Below are 16,047 nucleotides of genomic sequence, written 5' to 3' on the forward strand. Positions count from 1 at the left end.
CTGCAATTTTGACTTGACAACCACGAACAAGCATGTATACGTACAAACGTTGCGCATGTCGACTTAATGCCGCTACAAACGTAAACACGTCAATTACACTGAACATGAAACATGTGCCAACGAGTGAAAATGCGCCATACTGCAGAGGATCCACTCAGGGTCCAAAAGGAAGTGCGACCGCCCGCAGTGAGTGCAATTCTGTTACAAGCTGGGCCAAAAGGCTGTTGCAGGTAAGCTGTCCATCATCGTTGATGCAATACAAGGGTCCGGGTGTGCGAGTTCTTCAACTTCTTGTACTTATCAGCCTTCCACTGTAGTTGTTCCCTACTAGGCAATTCATTACCTTGTTGCGGTATCACAGGATTTTCCAGTGCTCAAACATGATGAAAAAATCAACAATGCCATCACTAGAGTCAACACTGCATCTTAGGCTATTCGGCGAATTGGGAAAGCGCTAGGATATTTAGCACATACGTTGTTTTCATACGTCTACCAATTTGCAAGTTTCCATCCACTGACACCAGTTCCTGAACATGACCCTAATCTCAAATGATCCCAGTTTCTGGCCGCAAATCGCTCTGACTCGTACTGTCAGCTATTTTGCAGGTTCGTAGAGTGCGTGTTGGTGATGTTTTCACTGTATTTTTGACTGGTTTTGTAGTTGCAGGCTTTGCTGCAGTGGTGTATGATTGGGGTAAGCAAGGAAGCACTTATCCAGAAACTGTTGATGATTCTATTATCACTATTGTCCAGTATCGACACTCGAACAGGAGGTAGGTTGCTGACATTTTCGGAGGAGGTATATCAGTATGAACGGTTTCATAGATCGAACTTATCTAGGTGAGCAGAGTCCAACCACAAGAACAGCAGCATATAGAATAATTTGGCCAGAGGCAACGATGGTCCCTCGTGACTTTTTTATATCTCAGTGTACGTACTATGGAGCCTATATTACAGGCCATTTGACAAGCTTGGCTAACTTCAAGATATTATAGCTACGCTATATTGGACTGCTATGCTCTGTGTATGTTTCCAAGAACTAACAAGTTGGCATTGCGCTGATAAACTATCTCAGGGTCGATGTACTAAGTACGTCTCCTTCGCATACAATGCTCATTTCTTTTGACCAAAGGCATGCAGCCGAACTCCCGACCTTTTCATTGACAGATATGGTGAGTATTCTGCAAAAATGCGTGCCATTCTCGTCCACCCAAATTAAACTAATTGCACTCCTATGCAGGGGTGAGTGATATTCTCAAACAACTTGTTGGTTCAATATAACCACTGATAACAGTTGTGAGTTTGCTTCACGCAGTCCTCCAATGCCTATTGGTGATTTGAACTGGTTTTTCTAGGCACTGGCGCCATCAGCGTACAATGGTGGATGTTATTCGCTGCAGACATCATGCTAGGCGGTAAGCTGTTCAACTCTAGTGACCAGTCAATAATATTGACTCGACTGAAATATCATGCAAGCCATCGTGATCATTCGGTTACACGCCATGTACCAACGATCCAAAAAGATGTTCATCTTTCTCATTGCAACCTTCTTTGCTGTCACTGCTGCTGCTTCAGTGATAGACGGCGTAGGAACCCACCCTTTCATTTGGGGTAAGCTTTATTTTTGGATGAAAAATCGAGCCCCTCAAACTCATGGGACCAATGCCAGAGGAGTTCATCCTATCAGGCACCTATCAGTGCCATGTAGTTGCGGAAGACCAGCCCCAACTTTCCCTTTGGAGTTGGGTGATCGGCATTGCATGGGAGGCCCTCACGCTGTGTCTTGCAGTCTGGATTGCTATCCAACACTTTCGTAAAATAGAACGAGTCGGACGATCGACAGCATCGACCATCGGGGACTTTTTAGCGGTGTTAATAAAAAGCCACGTGCTTCACTTTATAGCGTGAGCTCGTGATTTGAATGATTATCATTTCTGCTGAAATCCAGCACATTCCAGTTTTGCTACTGTTTCTTATTTCCGCCTCGGCTATCTCTCACCAAAGCTGTCGGTATGGCGATCTATGATTGATATCTGACCGCTGCTCATGATTTTTTCAGGATTCGAATTCTGCGAGAGATCAAATTTATTATGGCATCGCTGTAGTTGTCCTGCCTGTGCAGTTGTTCGTGCTGGGACCACGCCTCATCCTGAGTATTCGAGAATATCACACAGAACTCGCGGACGACTCTGACGCAGGAACTGGCATAACTACAATTGCTTTCCAGGAATTTGACACTGGCAGTAGTGTGTAGTACGGAAATTGCTCTAGGCAATTAATACGTGCTATCAGGTGCTCTACAGGAAACATGAAGATGTCGTCGGAAGTGAAGATCGTCGCCGTTATAATGTCCCTTGGGTACTGGGGTAGTTTAATCTATAGACAGATATAGTTTTTGGCAACCCATTTCAATATTGTTTCACTAAAAGTCACTTAGCTACTCACCATACTTGCACGATACTTTGGCTATGTATAAATACATATATTGCAGACTAGAATCGTCAATCCACGCCTTAGCTTCTTTCATAGCGTACCATTATGTATTTATCTTGATGCCTCTATCTACCACCTAGTAACCCGACAGTAGTGCTCGGGGCAGAATTATTCACAGGCAGTTGTGCCAGCATAACCGGCAGAAGTAGCAGGATTGCTTGGCAATGGACTTACTCTAGAGAGAGTGACCTCAGCAAAACGGATTGGATGGAATTGACTGGGTGGAGGAGTAATCTAACGATGTCCACGAGAGAGGTGAGTTTAATACCATACTTATACCTAAGTGGATCACTGGTGTATCACACCCGTCGTCGCAACAGAGGCTTCTGGCTACAAGTACGATTTCAACAATGAAAAGTGCGAGTAACTCAATTGAGGCTTATGGCGACTCAGGAAGCCCGTGTAGGAGGTATTTTTTTCTTCCTTGCCATTAATATCATAACACTTGATTCATGTCTTTTTAGCTTCATAACAGGAACAGAGTTCAGAGGGTATTGTAACATGATCAGCAACCACGTACTCGATGTGTAATGCCAAATAGTCCGGTCTCCTTCATGAGTCAAGCTACAAGGTCTGCCGTGTTCAAGAGATGATTGTTCTGACCCGCGGTCAGACATGTCAAGCAACAAATGGGCTCTCAAGCGAATGCTAGAATAAATAACCTAGTCAATTCTCTCTTTCCGCACATCATCACTAGTATACCCCTCTTCATCATCTCCAACATCAAAGATAGCCGTCCCGCTCTCATCCTCAAGAGCCCTTTCCTTCCCTTTGCGTTTTCGATGTGCCTGGTCATCATCGTATCCGTTTAAAGGGATATTTTCTTCCGATTGAGGATCCCTTGACAACCGCACTGGTCGACGACGCAAACGGCACCATATACAAAGACCAATGGCAATAGCCAGAAGAAGGAAGATCAGGGCCACAGAGCCTGCATTATAATAGGCTGACGATAACACTGAGTGAGCACTCGTTTCCGTATTCAAGAAAAAATATTATCACCATCCCACTGCGCCTTAGTCTGCTCAGGCGTCTTGCCGGGCAATGGCGATGACAACGGCACATCATCGCTGTCCATAAATATCGGTTTGATGTCGTCCCCGACTGCGCTTGGTATACGTGCGGACCCGTCGACGATGGCAGAAAAATTCATCCCCATGAATCGCAAGATCATGTCATGCGTAATGTCAGGAACGTCGTATGGCACCATGTGTGATGCGTTGAAGATCTGTGGCGTTGTGAGTAGAGTGCCTTGTGGGGGGTACACAATGTACCTTGGCATACGTGAGGTTTCGTGAAGAAACCCAGGTCCCTGCTTGCATACCGTCGACCGTCCAAGATTTGGTTTGCACTTTCTGAAGTGATGGTCAGTTCTGAAACTCTGAACATGATAAAACACTCACCCCTAGCCCCTTTTCTCCGTTCCATGTCAAAGACTTGATCATGTTCTCGATACCCATGTAATTGCAGATAAAATCTTGATCACCAGCAAACAACAAAACGGGTATTTTTTCTAGCACTGAAGGAAGGAGCGTGACAGATGACGGAGATAGATAGTCTTGCATCTCCATGCTGACCCGCCCGGAACATTCGACCCAGCTCTCAGGTTTGGCCTCGGCATGGAGCGCCTTGATGACATCTTTGCGCTGGAAAAAAAGTTTCGTTAGACAGTAAGGATAGCATGTCGAGAGAGGGACAAACAGCAAGGTAAGAACTGATGTTTTTCAACTCTGGAGGCCACTGCATACCGCAGTACGGCTCGTCATCTTCCAACCGGACATCATAGACGTTCACACATTTTGGTTGTCCATCGACACTGTTGTGATAGTGAAACAGAGATTCGAAAGATTTTCGGAAGCATTACTCACGTTCGCGACTTGCTTTTGAGGATAAATTGCAGCAGCCCCTCGCATTGATCTATATGAATGGGTTCTGTAGTAGCACCCCTGAACTCCGCCATGCATCTGTTAGTTTCCTCTTTGCTGTCTTTGTAGTGCTATGGATCATGTTAGGCTCGGTGCGAGCAGGGCTCTTGAGATGATCAAATTACTCACCTGTGAGCTCTCGTCGACAAGTCCATGCGTCACGGCGTAGTCTAAGTATGCAGGGTATTGACTACGACCATCTATCCAGCCATTACCGATTGCAATTCCGCGTAAGGGCATTCTGAGTTCTGATGAGAGAATAGCATCCGCTATTCAAACGGGTCAGTGCCACTCATTAGGGACTGATTCAGAGTTGCTATACCAAAGTACGGAACATATTGTCCAGCATAGCTCTCGCCACCCAGATAGGTCTGCAAGCCGCTGTTAGGTGAGCTCCGGGATGAACAAAGTCACGTACGTCTACGGTTTCGTATTCAGGGAACACTTTATAGAATGTCCGTAGAAATTCCATGAGTTGGTCAGTCGTCTGAGATAGCATAACTATAAGTTGGCCAGCGTTGTGCCCATGCGTCTCAACACGTACCTGTTGTAGACCGTGCACGTAGTGGTTCGTGCTAGTATACGAGAGACCTGTTCCAGCAGGTTGATCCACTGAGAAAGTAGAAGAAAAAATTAGTTGAGCTTGGTCGCATGATGCAACATACTTTGTAGACTTACCATATACCACAGTAGTGTACTCATCCCAGCCCCCATCTATAGTTCTAAGGCCACCCTCTCCGTCAATTCTCCAAGGTCCAACTTCCATCATCAGGCCGTCAAATGAGGAACATCCCGGTCCGCCCTATTGCATTCAGTTCGCTGCATACCACTGTAGCATATGACACGTACATTAAACCAGAACATAAGCCGTTCCTTGTCTGCAAACCTACGAGCCTTTACCATTACGAAGAATAGATGCGCGAGAACGTCCGTGCTGGCTGCTGAATCTGCATCTGCATCTGAAAGAATGTGTCCAGCGTATATGTGTAAGGGGTGTGTTGTATCCTGGTGCAGGCCTGGGAGGTAAGGAACATAAAAAGAGGCTGCTGAGGGAACTGTATGTTTTCTGCGTTAGAACTGTCAAGATCTCCGAGTGGTAAGTCCGTGCTATACCTTCAGTTGGAGCAGCTTTCACGGGTTGACTTACGAAAGCCAGAAGCGACGTGGCACAAGTCAGCGTGCCTCGCAGATATCTCCGCATTGGCATTTTTGATGTTAAGACTTGCTGGTTGCTGGTTAAGAAAAGTCCGTTGTATGGCAATATGTGGGCAGTGCTGCTTGAATTTGAAACTCGAGGATTCGGGGGATTTAAAACTGAGTATTCGGGATATGACGTGGTGCCTGCGCAGCAACACTCGTCAATTGAGAAGTATTTACAAACCTGTACATATGTAATACATAACGACCCTAGGCCTCAGGTAGCTTCCACATCTACAGGACGGCATAACCTGCTTCTAGAGACCTTCGAGGTCCTCTGAAGGTCTACTAATAGTACTATAGTGGAACTTCCGGGTGCAATTCTTTAAATTTTGACTCTAATACCAATTAGCAAAGTCCGTAGTTACACCGTGTTAGAGAAATTCGTCAAATCCTTCAAAAGGTGAAAGTTACACGTGTACACCATAAAGCTTTACATAAAGACCCGACTGTCTTTCATTTATCTGAAAGATCTGACTACAGGAGACTCAGTTGGACCAGTGCTCGCCTGCATGCTGAACACTAGGTCGTCACAGAATCCGTGAACAGGATAATTGTTTTTCGTCGACTCCACTGTGACTGTGGCTGGCCGCTGGCCGTGCACCCCATAGAAATCACTGCAGAATATAGGTGCAGAATATCCTCTTCGTATACCGAGATGGGACTGGGCTCCTCGTCACCGAGAAGTAGTCAGGTCTGCAACTATATATCACGAGGTCACCAGGCAACTGAATCTGAATGAAGTTTGCGATGAGATGAAATCTCCAATTTCCTAGCGACAGCAAGACACGAGTGTACTTCGAGACTCAATAAACCAGAGGTGGACTATCCTGATTCATCTAGGGAGACTAATCCATACTCACAAGACAATTTTACGACAAGTTCGTCGAAATCGTGAAGCAAGCTTCAAGTGGCTCATCTCGTTGGAGTAATCCAGGATCAGGCCTCAGGCTTGGATTGAATGGCATAAGGGCGCCGAACGAGGCTCGGAAGAGCCCGCGGGCATATTGCACCGCGTGGTATGTAAGTCATCTACTTTTGTAGTCAGATTTTGTGCACGAACACGCACCAGCTAGCTGACAGGTAACTTTGTTTTAAAAATAATGGAACGGCCACAGTCGGTCCGAGACCCATTCACGCTTGGCACAACGTTATACGTGTGCATTTTCGTCCACGTCGAGGTGTGTATACGTCTTGGGACACTGAGAGTTTTGCTTACGATCGATAAGCATGAGAGCAAGGAGGAAATATTAGTGACAGCTCATGCGGACGACCTTGTAGCATCATGGTGAGGTACTATTTCATTTGTAATTGGGCATGAGAATAATATAAACGCTCGTCAACCTTATGTAACTAGTGGAGTGTTATTGGTACTTCTTTTTGTTCCATTCTACCCGAACATACATATTTTGAGAGATGAGGCCTTTGACATACGTTGCCAGTTTTCTATCACTCACAGGGCTAGTCAATGCTCAATACTTTTCGGCTGGATGGACTCCAGGGCAAGCCGTCCCAAGTCAAACACCCTCGCCAGAACACGTCCCACATTCCCCATCCACCCCTGCGACGCAACATGGGCCAGGCAAGATGTCGTTCCTAGACAATCTTGTGACCGTAGGGCCTTTAGGCGCTTTATCCTCTCTCATCGGTCTCAACATTACCGGAACTCCATCTGCAACTTGGGATGAGCGGATACCTCTTATCACGGATGAGAACTATGCAGAAATGATTGTGAACGAGACACTGACTCCCGAAGAGGAGAAAGAACGAGTCTGGTTTCTCATAATGTGTGTATATCGTATTTGATAGTCCGTCAATTAATGCATCCTCACCAGAACTGTCACCGCGGGACAGCCAGAAGGTGTCTCGAAGTTCGTAGACCAGGTTTTTGATGCCACATATAATTACACCCTGGAGAAAGGAGAGCTCCCTCATGTGCGCTTTGGACGAATTGATTATCTCAATGTTACGAGCATCACTACTAAATGGTCTGTCTGGTCGTGAGTATCTAACGTTTTTGTACTGTGTTCGTGTCCCTGACCTTTTATCAGCGCACCTTACCTCGTTGTATTGAAAGACCGAGGGCAAACTTTGCGTTTTTACAAAGCCGGTCAGATAAGGCTGACCGACGAAATCCTACACCAATTTCTCAAGGAGGAGGGGTGGGGCATCAAGGAGCCATGGAAATCCATCTATGGTCCCGGTGGTGAACGGTAGGACGGGTCAGATTTCAGTATCCTACCAACGCTCACCGCCCATTTTCAGTGAATACATTTTAGACTACCTGGCACAATTTCTGTCCATAGTCTACGGCGCTCTTGTTCGTGTGCCGAAATGGCTCATGTACATGATGAGCGGAGGTTTTGCGACTTTTTTCATCAACTTTTTGCACAAGCCTTCGCCTCCACAGAGCGCTGCTAAGCCTGTACCCAAGCCTGTGTCTGCACCTGCAGCCCCAGAGCACACAGTCTCATCTAGTGCGACGAATACGCCGCAGAAGGGGTCTACTAAAAGGAGGGGAAAGAAATAGTCGAAGGGATTTATGTACCTATGCATTGTTGGAGAGCTTATTTATTGTCTCAATGTCCTTCCATATCGAAGGTTGTACAATCAACTGTTGTGCACCAGTTTCCAGATGGACAAAGAGAGTATCATTTTTCAAGATACTTGGTATTTCTCGAGCTCATCTCGGACGGTGAATGAATGCATTACTTTCTGGCAAGGAACTCGCGTGATCTAGTTGTATCATATTGTACCAGGAACTAATCAACCATGATCGGTCAAGCGGTCAGCATACTTGCAGAGGAGAACATTTTGCTTGAGGTCAGCCGCGGAGAGGCCAGTAGTACTAGTAGTGCCTGATTTTAGGAACTACAGAGCATTGCTGTGCTTCAATATTACGAGAGAAATCTTGGAGTGAGCCTACGTTACTATACAGATGTACCTAGGTTTATCTATCTAGTAGTTGTACTGTTTGAATGCAAGTCAAGTGCAAGAATCAACGAGCTCTGGACAACGAGTAATATTCATTCCTGATCGTCACATCAGCTCCCTCCGTCGATGGACGGTCCCGAGGATCAGTAGACCAACATTGCTCCATAAATGTCCAGTATTTTTCGAGGAGCTCAGGATAACGAGCTCTGGAGGGGGTTTCCGACCTAGCTATGCATAGGACGATAGCGGCGTCATTTGGGAGGTAATAATAAGGGATTTTGTTAGTGAGGACCTAAAGGCAGAGCCAATGATATCAGAGACAAAGTTGAGAGTACTCCAGACGTACCTGCAACATGATACCCCCGAAGGAAAAGATGTCGCTCTGCTCGCTCGGACGAGTTGGAGATCCATCCTCCTTCTCTGGTACAAGTAGCTCAGGGGCCATCCATCGCATGTTTCCTTTGAGGGTGGATGTCCAGGAAGCCTGAGAGGCGCTTATGACCTCGGAATACATCAAGGAAAGACCAAAGTCAGCAACACACGCAGTGCCATCACCACGGATTAGCACATTAGGCTGGAGCTCGCATCTCAATGAAATTGGAAGTATCGAGAAGATCAAACCTACCCCATTGAAGTCACCATGGATGACACTGTTGGCGTGAACTATAAGCAGTAGTTAGAGCTCGATCTGGCACTGACAGTAACTATCATACGATACTGCAGACCAGCTATGATATCTCTTAGCTGAGTTTTCCATCAGTTTTGTTACCCAAAATACATGAAGAGAGGACTTGCCATCTGGAATCGTCGAACGAGAGTGAAAGCCGCACCCTCGCGCTCCAAATAGACCGTCAGGTTACCATTCTCCGCCCAAGGACTGACCATCGCTATAAATGGGCCGAAGCCACGCGTATAACCGTAAATTGGTAGAATATTTGCATGCTTGAGGTTGGCACATATCCTGATTTCACGCTTTATCCTCTAGGAAGCGGCGTCCTGTAGTGTAAGTGATAGACTCGGTCCTTTAGTAAGACACTCGCCTTGATCTTTTTCGCCTTCGCTTCCCCAATTTGATCATCAGCGTACACCTGTAATGCTTTTACTGCGACCTACGAAATTATGAATTAGATAGGTGGGCGGACAAAAGACAGCAAACGAACTTTGACCAAGCTACGATCGTTGTTCAAGGTGCACCTCCAGATCTCCCCGAATCCGCCACGAGCAACAGGATAGTCTCCGTCCCTGATAATATATTTTGAGAGGTCTTGAAGCATTACTTCAATGGGGAGATCGTCAGGCTCATTATTACGAGCAGCGTATACCGTATGCGTATGGGAAGATGAGCGAAGGAGATCATGAGGGTCTAGGGGTAACTGGGGTAGCCGCGAACCTACGGTAGAAGAGGATATCGGCGGTGGGGGGGGGGGGAAGAAACATGACAGGCGGTATTGTTGTACTTGGGAGATCTGCCATGGGTCCCGGATGCAGTGGCTTAGATCCTAGTCTATAATGTTGTCCCCATATCTTACCAGGCGACGACTGGGTGTCAGCAGACCGCTGCCACATGTCAGTCAGCGGTGGTATGTCAGTGGGCTGTATGTGAGACGTTCCGGCTTGTCCGTCAGTCCTGGATTCGGACCATCCGCCACCTCTCGAGGTTAGGCTTGTAGTCCAGTAGGAGGGTTCCCCTGGTGTTTGAGCCCATACATGTTCCATTGTTTGGTTACTAGTACTATGAGGACTGATGGTGATACCAGAGGCCTTCCTTTTGCGACCACCAGACTGAGCTGCGCGACGACGGGTAAAAATGACGGGAGGTGGCAGAGAGTAGGAAGGGAGGTTCTGTCGTGCATTTGGTAGGGCCTCGCTAGTGGGTTGATTCCCGGCAAGTGAGAGAGCACCATACTGAAAAAATGGGATTAATAGAGTTGTGTAAATAAACAAAAGAAAGGGACGAGTACATCAGCGAGGAGTAGGTTTCTAGCAACACTGGTCTACAAAAATGTTAGCACATGAAGGATAGTAGTATTCGTGGTTAACTGCGTACTCTAACTTGTGGTACAGGCTGAATGCTAGCAATGATCTCAGGGGGAGTGTTGCATAAGTAGATGTTATTGTTAAGCTGGGTGGTGTAAACTAGTTGGCGCGAATCGGGTGAAAGGATAAGGCGGCAAGCGGTAGACCGAACATTGAATGAGGCGAGGATCCGGCGGGATTCAAATGCCCAAAGTTTGATGGTGTTGTCGCAGGAAGCACTGGCGAGGAGAGCACAATCAAATGAAAGTGCTAGACCAGTGATGGTTTCGGTGTGTCCTTCAAAGGGGGCTCCGATAGTTTTCAGCGTGGACGCGTCGAATTCATAGATCGTCTTGATCATGGTGTCTGTAAAGCTGAATGCGGTTACGATGGTTTTGTCATTGGTAGTCCAAAACACTGGGGCATATGCAGCATAACAGTTAGCTGGTTTCCTCGTGCAAACATCCAATTTCTGTAATTGGACATCCCACACTGCAAGGTGCCTCCCCATATTTGACTGAACTGCGAGCTTCTTCGAGTCTTGCGAGAATCGAACTGCGCTCGCTTTGTGGGGAATATTGAACGGAACAGCCACAGGTTTACCGGTTTCCAAACTCCATATCTGCACTTTGTAACTGCTAGCATGTAATCCCCCCGCCAGTAACGTGCTGTCCCAGGAGATATCAATGCAATCGATTGGCGAGTTGGACTCTTCAAATCTTCTCACGGTCTCCGTCTCAACCTCATAGACTTTGAGCTCCCCGTCGTTGTAATCATGTCTTGCACAGACAGCCCATCGACCGTCCCTTGACACCCCCACAGCACGTACTTCCTGCTTACTAACATCCCGCAATTCCACAATTTCTTCACCCGCTTCTAGGTCCCATCGACGAGTGGTCTTGTCGTCTGACCCGCTGATTATTTGCTTCCCATCCGGAAAGTAGGATATGGATCGAGTAAAATCTTTGTGACCATTCAAAGTCAACACGGGTGTCAGGGTCAATTCCTTTACTGGTACAACGGGCTGTGGCGATCTCGAAGTCATGGCCGGTCTGCCAGAGAGCCCAGCAAAGTAGTATGAGTAAAAAGTATTCGAAGGACCGTCGGTGAGGCGAAGGAAACCCAACTTTTGAAGGTGCTGGTACACTTTGCCTGCTGAAGCTGATCGTCAATACTGAAAGCCCAGATCAGTTTGATGTTACCTAGAGGCTAGCAACTTGGGAGAAGAGCGAGCAAATTGGCTGATTGAATGTGCGTGCGTTCTGCAACCCCTTCCTGTACTTTCTAACGTGCCCCTTCGGCATGGCACCTGTGCATTGCACAGCATTTATTTTCACACACTGCCTCATGTTCACCAAAACTGCTTGCTTAGTTAGGTACAAGTTATTCACGCGCTTTCAACGCAACAAATGAACGAGTTTGACCAGTGTGGATCACCAAATCAACGATTTCGCAGTTCATCCTTTTTATAATTCTGAATATGATGGGACCTTCATTTGGTGCGAAAGCGATCGCGACCCTGGGACCTGTATGGTCTTCCGCGTACGAAATGTTATCCTGTTATCTATTTCTATTCTGGAATATCCTTGTCTCACGGAAATCTCTACAGCGTGGTCTGTTCAAGACATGTCGATCGCAATCACTGGTAGCGGAAGCAACGTTTTTCTAACATATGTAAGCATACATCTCCGGCAGCTCGGTGTCAATCGTGTCCACCCCGTCCCCCGTTATGCTGTGCTGTGTATTTGCCATCCATTTGCGCTTCTTTTCGCTTCTTTTCATCCTCTTCAACTTCTCAACTGCACTTCTTATTTGCGCAGATCGTACTTGAAAGATATTAATGTCACTTTGGACAGAATTCAAATACTTTATTCACATCGTCCGTTCTCTGCAGCGACATCAGCGATTATGAACGCTTGCTGCAAATTATTGACGGCCACCTCTCTCGCTGTGGCAAGCATTTAAGAGGCTATGGACTGCCTACTGCACGACGACAATCTTTTGAAGTGTATAATGAAGAGCTACACTCACGACGCAACTAAGCAGCATTTGGAGCGGAGAGCGAGAACATGTATAATCAGCTCAATGCTGAGCAACTTTTCTGAATCATATTCACAACGCAGTTACAAACAACAGAAACATTAGAAGGTCGCCTAGGACAAGGAAAAAATATTTTTAGTCAGAGCCTTATCCGCTTGACGTGCGCAGGGCAAAATTGTGCTGACCGTTGGTAGTAGCGCACTTTGTGCAACTGCTTACTACAGGCCTCCATCATCGATACGTCGAAGTCCAACTGCTCAGCAACCTCGAAAGTCACTGTAAAGATGCAAAGGCTCTGTTCGAGTCCGGTTTCTCATGATGTGTGCATTCATATCTGATAGTCCGTCAATCAATGCATCCTCACTAGAGCCATCACTGCAGGACAGTTAGAAGGTGTTTCGAAGTTCGTATGTCTTCAATGCCACGTATAATTATACTCTGGAGAAAGGAGAACTTCTTGATGTGCGCTTTGGATGAATTATGTTACGAGCATCACTACTGAATGGGCTGTCTGGTCGTGAGTCTTCAACATTTTTGTACTGTGTTTGTGTCCCTGTCCGTTTCTTAGCGCACCTTACCTTGTTGTATTGAAGGACCACTGAGGGCAAACTTTGTGTTTTTACAAGGCCGGTCAGATAAGGCTGACCGACGAAATCCTACACCAATTTCTCAAGGAGGAGGGGTGGAGCATCAAGGAGCCATGGAAATCCATCTATGGTCCCGGTAGTAAACGGTAGGACGTGTCGGGATCAGGTGTCCTACCTGTGCTTACTTTTGAACTCCGAACGATCCGAGAGGGAAGAGAGGAGTGGCCGAACGATCCGAGATAGGTACGAGGGAGAGATAGTGGTCCCGGCGTGAACGAAGTCGAAGTTCAATACTCAGTAGCCAATGTATTCTTTGGATGTGTTCAAAGGTGAGCTATTCTCGTGTGCTGACACTGTTAATGTTGATGATGATAACACTTTTCTTGTTGCACCAATTGTTAGTTCACCCACGCTGGCCCGGGCAGTTCAGATGAGCTTACAAAGAGGCTTGATAAAGTGCGAAGAATTCTTGAATACGAGCATAGCAGTCCTCCTTGTATATATCCAAACGTGCTCCTGCATGGCGAGACGGTCAGCTGTGCTTCTCGCCTATGTAATTATTCAGGACTCAACTTTCCTTTTCTTTATGTTTCGCCCACGGACTCACAGGCTACAGCCATCTTACTGAAGTTCCTATGTTAGAGTGTCAACTCCCATTTCCACCAAGCTACTTTCTTTGAATTGTATAAGTGAAATCCGAAATCATGGAATAACGAGAACAGCGATGATCCACAGGCAATATTCGTCTCAAATAGAGCACTATAACATGTCTAAAAATAGCCACATCACGTGCGACTCCTTCAAAATGAAACGCAGAGGTCTTCCTCAACCAGCACTTTCATGTCTCAAGCAGTAGGCAACGTACGCAATTTTGTCTCTGTGTACCAAGGCGAACATCTAACTCGAGGCTGATTATAGACCGCTCTTGCTTATGCGCGAGTATGGCATCATGTTAATGCCTCTGACCGCGTTCTCGGAAAACTGGCGGAACGAATAGCTCTCGTGCTTATGGGCAAGCATAAACCGATATACGACAAGAGCTGTACGTTCCCTGCATTTTTAAACATCATTTTGTCACTCAGTTGCATTTTAGTGGACTGTGGGGACTATGTCGTAGTTACAAACGCAAAACACATCAAGGTAACTGGTCGTAAAGACGAACAACTGGTGTACCGCAAGCACACGATGTTCCCTGGTGGGTTGAAAGAGACCGAGTATAAGGATATGATGGAAAACAAGCCTTATGAGGTTTGTTTTGTGGTTCTTTGCACAAGACCGTATGCTTACCCCGCCCTACGCGAATGTAGATCATACGACACGCAGTGTCCGGCATGTTACCTAAAAACAAACTTCGGGAACGTCGATTGGAACGGCTTAAAGTATTTGGCGGGTCGAATATGGGGATATACAGAGGGAATATTTTGAAGCGGTGGGAGGATGGGACGTTGACGGATGATTATATTCTGAAGCTAGATCCAAAGAATAGGATGAAAGCGAAAGCAAAGTAGTGTTTGTCCTATCATCTTTTTGCTTATATTTTATTACGCTGGAATATAATACTACCGTGTCTAAGTGAACGGGCGATGTCGATATCAGTCGGAATCGAGCGAAGGTAAGGAAGAGCTTCGCTCTATGGAATAGTGCCGTCGTCGCACACGTTGTGCATGAGTACCGGAAAAGCCGGTAATCATGGTATGCGCAATTTGCTCTTGGAGAATTATCCCTGGATACTGGTTAGCGAGGCGGTGAGGAGTGGTGATTTTGAATACCTATTGCGACCAAAGCTGAGCCGTCAAGAGCCTTGTACATATCTTTATGTTCTTCGTTGAGGAAAGCGTTTTCGCCATCATCTTCTTCGTCTTCCCATTCATCTCCCCCATCTTCCAGCTCATATTTCTCATCTTCCCATTGATCATCATCGTCAGCATCAAGGGAAGAATCCCTCGTCCACAGCGCCGGTTTGCTTGTTGACTGATCGTGAACATTGGACACACTACGTTTGGAGCGCCGTGTTTTCCTCTCGTCTCGGTAACCCCTGCTTAGATTAGACAAAACGCCTTTCTCCTGATAGTATTGGCTGGCAAAGTGGTGAATGCATTTTAACAGCTCCTACCGATTATAAGCCGATGTTATTGAATGAAGATAGACTCTTACGGGTGATGGGTCCGGAAACTTGATTTTGATCTCTTCCGGTTCCGAATCAGACGAGGAAGACGATGAGGATGAGGAGTCGCCTTCGGAGGTTGTTTCTGTCGGTGGAAAGACACGGCGCGGGGGTGATGGTGCCAAGAACGACAGGTCTTCGGAAAAACTGCGTCGTTTCTTTGCCCTCCAATTCCTGCCGGTACGGTCCTTGGTACTATCCTCTCCATCGCTCTCAATTGCCCTTTCTTTACCTTTCTTACTTGTCCCTACCGTGGATCCATCTTCACCCAACTCATCAGAAAGACGAATATCAATTGACTCTCCATCCTCATCATCTACCTTGGCAGTAGCGTTTCTAACTCTCCTCACGGCAGCCTTACCTCCTGCATCACGAGCGATCCAATTTCCTCTTGCATCTGGGACTGTTGATGGAGCTGTGCGTGTTCTTCTATTGATAGACGATTGTTGGACGCGCGATCCGTCCGGATGGAGGCGTAATGTTGCTAGATCATGTGTGGTGCTTTTCCGTCTGATACTCATGGGAGTTCGGATCAGGATCTAGCAGACTACGTAAGGCGAACGTTAGAAACAACTCCTGAGCGGATTTCTGTGTGTAAAAGCTGTAGCCAATGCAAGTAACCGCTCAAGGGTAAATGCGACCTAAGAAATGATTAATGATATTCAAGGATAGTCTACAATAGTCCAAGTTG

At 46.6% G+C, this 16,047-nt stretch overlaps 7 protein-coding genes across 7 annotated transcripts; 3 read left to right on the top strand and 4 right to left on the bottom strand.

Moving 5' to 3' along the window:
- The first annotated feature begins 513 nt into the window (after positions 1–513).
- Positions 514–2,468, top strand: F5147DRAFT_833936 (uncharacterized protein). The gene is made up of 10 exons (XM_041443892.1): positions 514–606; positions 662–694; positions 754–773; positions 1,076–1,089; positions 1,141–1,172; positions 1,356–1,415; positions 1,477–1,611; positions 1,670–1,904; positions 1,959–2,010; positions 2,060–2,468. Exons 1-10 carry the CDS (start codon positions 534–536, stop codon positions 2,252–2,254), a joined length of 849 nt encoding a protein of 282 aa, XP_041297153.1. The 5' UTR covers positions 514–533; the 3' UTR covers positions 2,255–2,468.
- A 476-nt stretch (positions 2,469–2,944) lies between these two features.
- Positions 2,945–5,754, bottom strand: F5147DRAFT_758332 (alpha beta-hydrolase). The gene is made up of 13 exons (XM_041440399.1): positions 5,532–5,754; positions 5,268–5,473; positions 5,097–5,220; positions 4,963–5,030; positions 4,837–4,905; positions 4,741–4,789; positions 4,548–4,687; positions 4,362–4,489; positions 4,195–4,309; positions 3,897–4,139; positions 3,768–3,848; positions 3,496–3,721; positions 2,945–3,439 (listed from the first exon to the last, which is right to left on the bottom strand). Exons 1-13 carry the CDS (start codon positions 5,623–5,625, stop codon positions 3,156–3,158), a joined length of 1,827 nt encoding a protein of 608 aa, XP_041297154.1. The 5' UTR covers positions 5,626–5,754; the 3' UTR covers positions 2,945–3,155.
- Positions 5,755–6,981: 1,227 nt separating this feature from the next.
- Positions 6,982–8,338, top strand: F5147DRAFT_674588 (uncharacterized protein). Its single transcript, XM_041435857.1, has 4 exons — positions 6,982–7,402; positions 7,451–7,615; positions 7,667–7,828; positions 7,881–8,338. The coding sequence occupies exons 1-4, from the start codon at positions 7,032–7,034 to the stop codon at positions 8,143–8,145; spliced, it is 963 nt and encodes a 320-aa protein (XP_041297155.1). The 5' UTR covers positions 6,982–7,031; the 3' UTR covers positions 8,146–8,338.
- A 117-nt stretch (positions 8,339–8,455) lies between these two features.
- Positions 8,456–10,145, bottom strand: F5147DRAFT_380832 (kinase-like domain-containing protein). Its single transcript, XM_041429478.1, has 7 exons — positions 9,710–10,145; positions 9,590–9,658; positions 9,345–9,530; positions 9,263–9,293; positions 9,175–9,212; positions 8,896–9,123; positions 8,456–8,841 (listed from the first exon to the last, which is right to left on the bottom strand). The coding sequence occupies exons 1-7, from the start codon at positions 9,821–9,823 to the stop codon at positions 8,614–8,616; spliced, it is 894 nt and encodes a 297-aa protein (XP_041297156.1). The 5' UTR covers positions 9,824–10,145; the 3' UTR covers positions 8,456–8,613.
- A 301-nt stretch (positions 10,146–10,446) lies between these two features.
- Positions 10,447–11,881, bottom strand: F5147DRAFT_674596 (WD40-repeat-containing domain protein). Its single transcript, XM_041435858.1, has one exon. It carries the CDS (start codon positions 11,608–11,610, stop codon positions 10,585–10,587), a length of 1,026 nt encoding a protein of 341 aa, XP_041297157.1. The 5' UTR covers positions 11,611–11,881; the 3' UTR covers positions 10,447–10,584.
- A 2,151-nt stretch (positions 11,882–14,032) lies between these two features.
- F5147DRAFT_769204 (ribosomal protein L13-domain-containing protein) lies at positions 14,033–14,700 on the top strand (the record flags this gene model as incomplete). The annotated part of the gene is made up of 4 exons (XM_041441030.1): positions 14,033–14,053; positions 14,111–14,234; positions 14,286–14,440; positions 14,500–14,700. The coding sequence occupies 4 exons, from the start codon at positions 14,033–14,035 to the stop codon at positions 14,698–14,700; spliced, it is 501 nt and encodes a 166-aa protein (XP_041297158.1).
- On the bottom strand, positions 14,701–16,014 carry F5147DRAFT_380854 (uncharacterized protein). Its single transcript, XM_041429479.1, has 3 exons — positions 15,347–16,014; positions 14,962–15,301; positions 14,701–14,915 (listed from the first exon to the last, which is right to left on the bottom strand). Exons 1-3 carry the CDS (start codon positions 15,875–15,877, stop codon positions 14,785–14,787), a joined length of 1,002 nt encoding a protein of 333 aa, XP_041297159.1. The 5' UTR covers positions 15,878–16,014; the 3' UTR covers positions 14,701–14,784.
- Between the last annotated feature and the right edge of the window lie 33 nt (positions 16,015–16,047).

This window comes from Suillus discolor, assembly GCF_016758755.1.
Source record: "Suillus discolor strain FC423 chromosome Unknown F5147scaffold_7, whole genome shotgun sequence".
Classification (NCBI taxonomy): domain Eukaryota; kingdom Fungi; phylum Basidiomycota; class Agaricomycetes; order Boletales; family Suillaceae; genus Suillus; species Suillus discolor.

Excerpts from the sequence above, each read along its gene's own strand:
- F5147DRAFT_833936 (XM_041443892.1), top strand. The coding sequence starts at position 534 with ATGACCCTAATCTCAAATGATCCCAGTTTCTGGCCGCAAATCGCTCTG. Across the intron at positions 607-661 it reads TACTGTCAGCTATTTTGCAG|TTGCAGGCTTTGCTGCAGTG; the intron begins GTTCGTAGAGTG and ends CTGGTTTTGTAG. Across the intron at positions 1,173-1,355 it reads CCTTTTCATTGACAGATATG|GCACTGGCGCCATCAGCGTA; the intron begins GTGAGTATTCTG and ends TGGTTTTTCTAG.
- F5147DRAFT_758332 (XM_041440399.1), bottom strand. The coding sequence starts at position 5,625 with ATGCCAATGCGGAGATATCTGCGAGGCACGCTGACTTGTGCCACGTCG. Across the intron at positions 5,474-5,531 it reads GAAAGCTGCTCCAACTGAAG|TTCCCTCAGCAGCCTCTTTT; the intron begins GTATAGCACGGA and ends GAAAACATACAG. Across the intron at positions 4,490-4,547 it reads TTGTCGACGAGAGCTCACAG|CACTACAAAGACAGCAAAGA; the intron begins GTGAGTAATTTG and ends CATGATCCATAG.
- F5147DRAFT_674588 (XM_041435857.1), top strand. The coding sequence starts at position 7,032 with ATGAGGCCTTTGACATACGTTGCCAGTTTTCTATCACTCACAGGGCTA. Across the intron at positions 7,403-7,450 it reads CGAGTCTGGTTTCTCATAAT|AACTGTCACCGCGGGACAGC; the intron begins GTGTGTATATCG and ends CATCCTCACCAG. Across the intron at positions 7,616-7,666 it reads ACTAAATGGTCTGTCTGGTC|CGCACCTTACCTCGTTGTAT; the intron begins GTGAGTATCTAA and ends ACCTTTTATCAG.
- F5147DRAFT_380832 (XM_041429478.1), bottom strand. The coding sequence starts at position 9,823 with ATGCTTCAAGACCTCTCAAAATATATTATCAGGGACGGAGACTATCCT. Across the intron at positions 9,659-9,709 it reads ACGATCGTAGCTTGGTCAAA|GTCGCAGTAAAAGCATTACA; the intron begins GTTCGTTTGCTG and ends ATAATTTCGTAG. Across the intron at positions 9,294-9,344 it reads TCGTTCGACGATTCCAGATG|CTAAGAGATATCATAGCTGG; the intron begins GCAAGTCCTCTC and ends TGGAAAACTCAG.
- F5147DRAFT_674596 (XM_041435858.1), bottom strand. The coding sequence starts at position 11,610 with ATGACTTCGAGATCGCCACAGCCCGTTGTACCAGTAAAGGAATTGACC.
- F5147DRAFT_380854 (XM_041429479.1), bottom strand. The coding sequence starts at position 15,877 with ATGAGTATCAGACGGAAAAGCACCACACATGATCTAGCAACATTACGC. Across the intron at positions 15,302-15,346 it reads AGTTTCCGGACCCATCACCC|GAGCTGTTAAAATGCATTCA; the intron begins GTAAGAGTCTAT and ends TATAATCGGTAG. Across the intron at positions 14,916-14,961 it reads CTCAGCTTTGGTCGCAATAG|GGATAATTCTCCAAGAGCAA; the intron begins GTATTCAAAATC and ends ACCAGTATCCAG.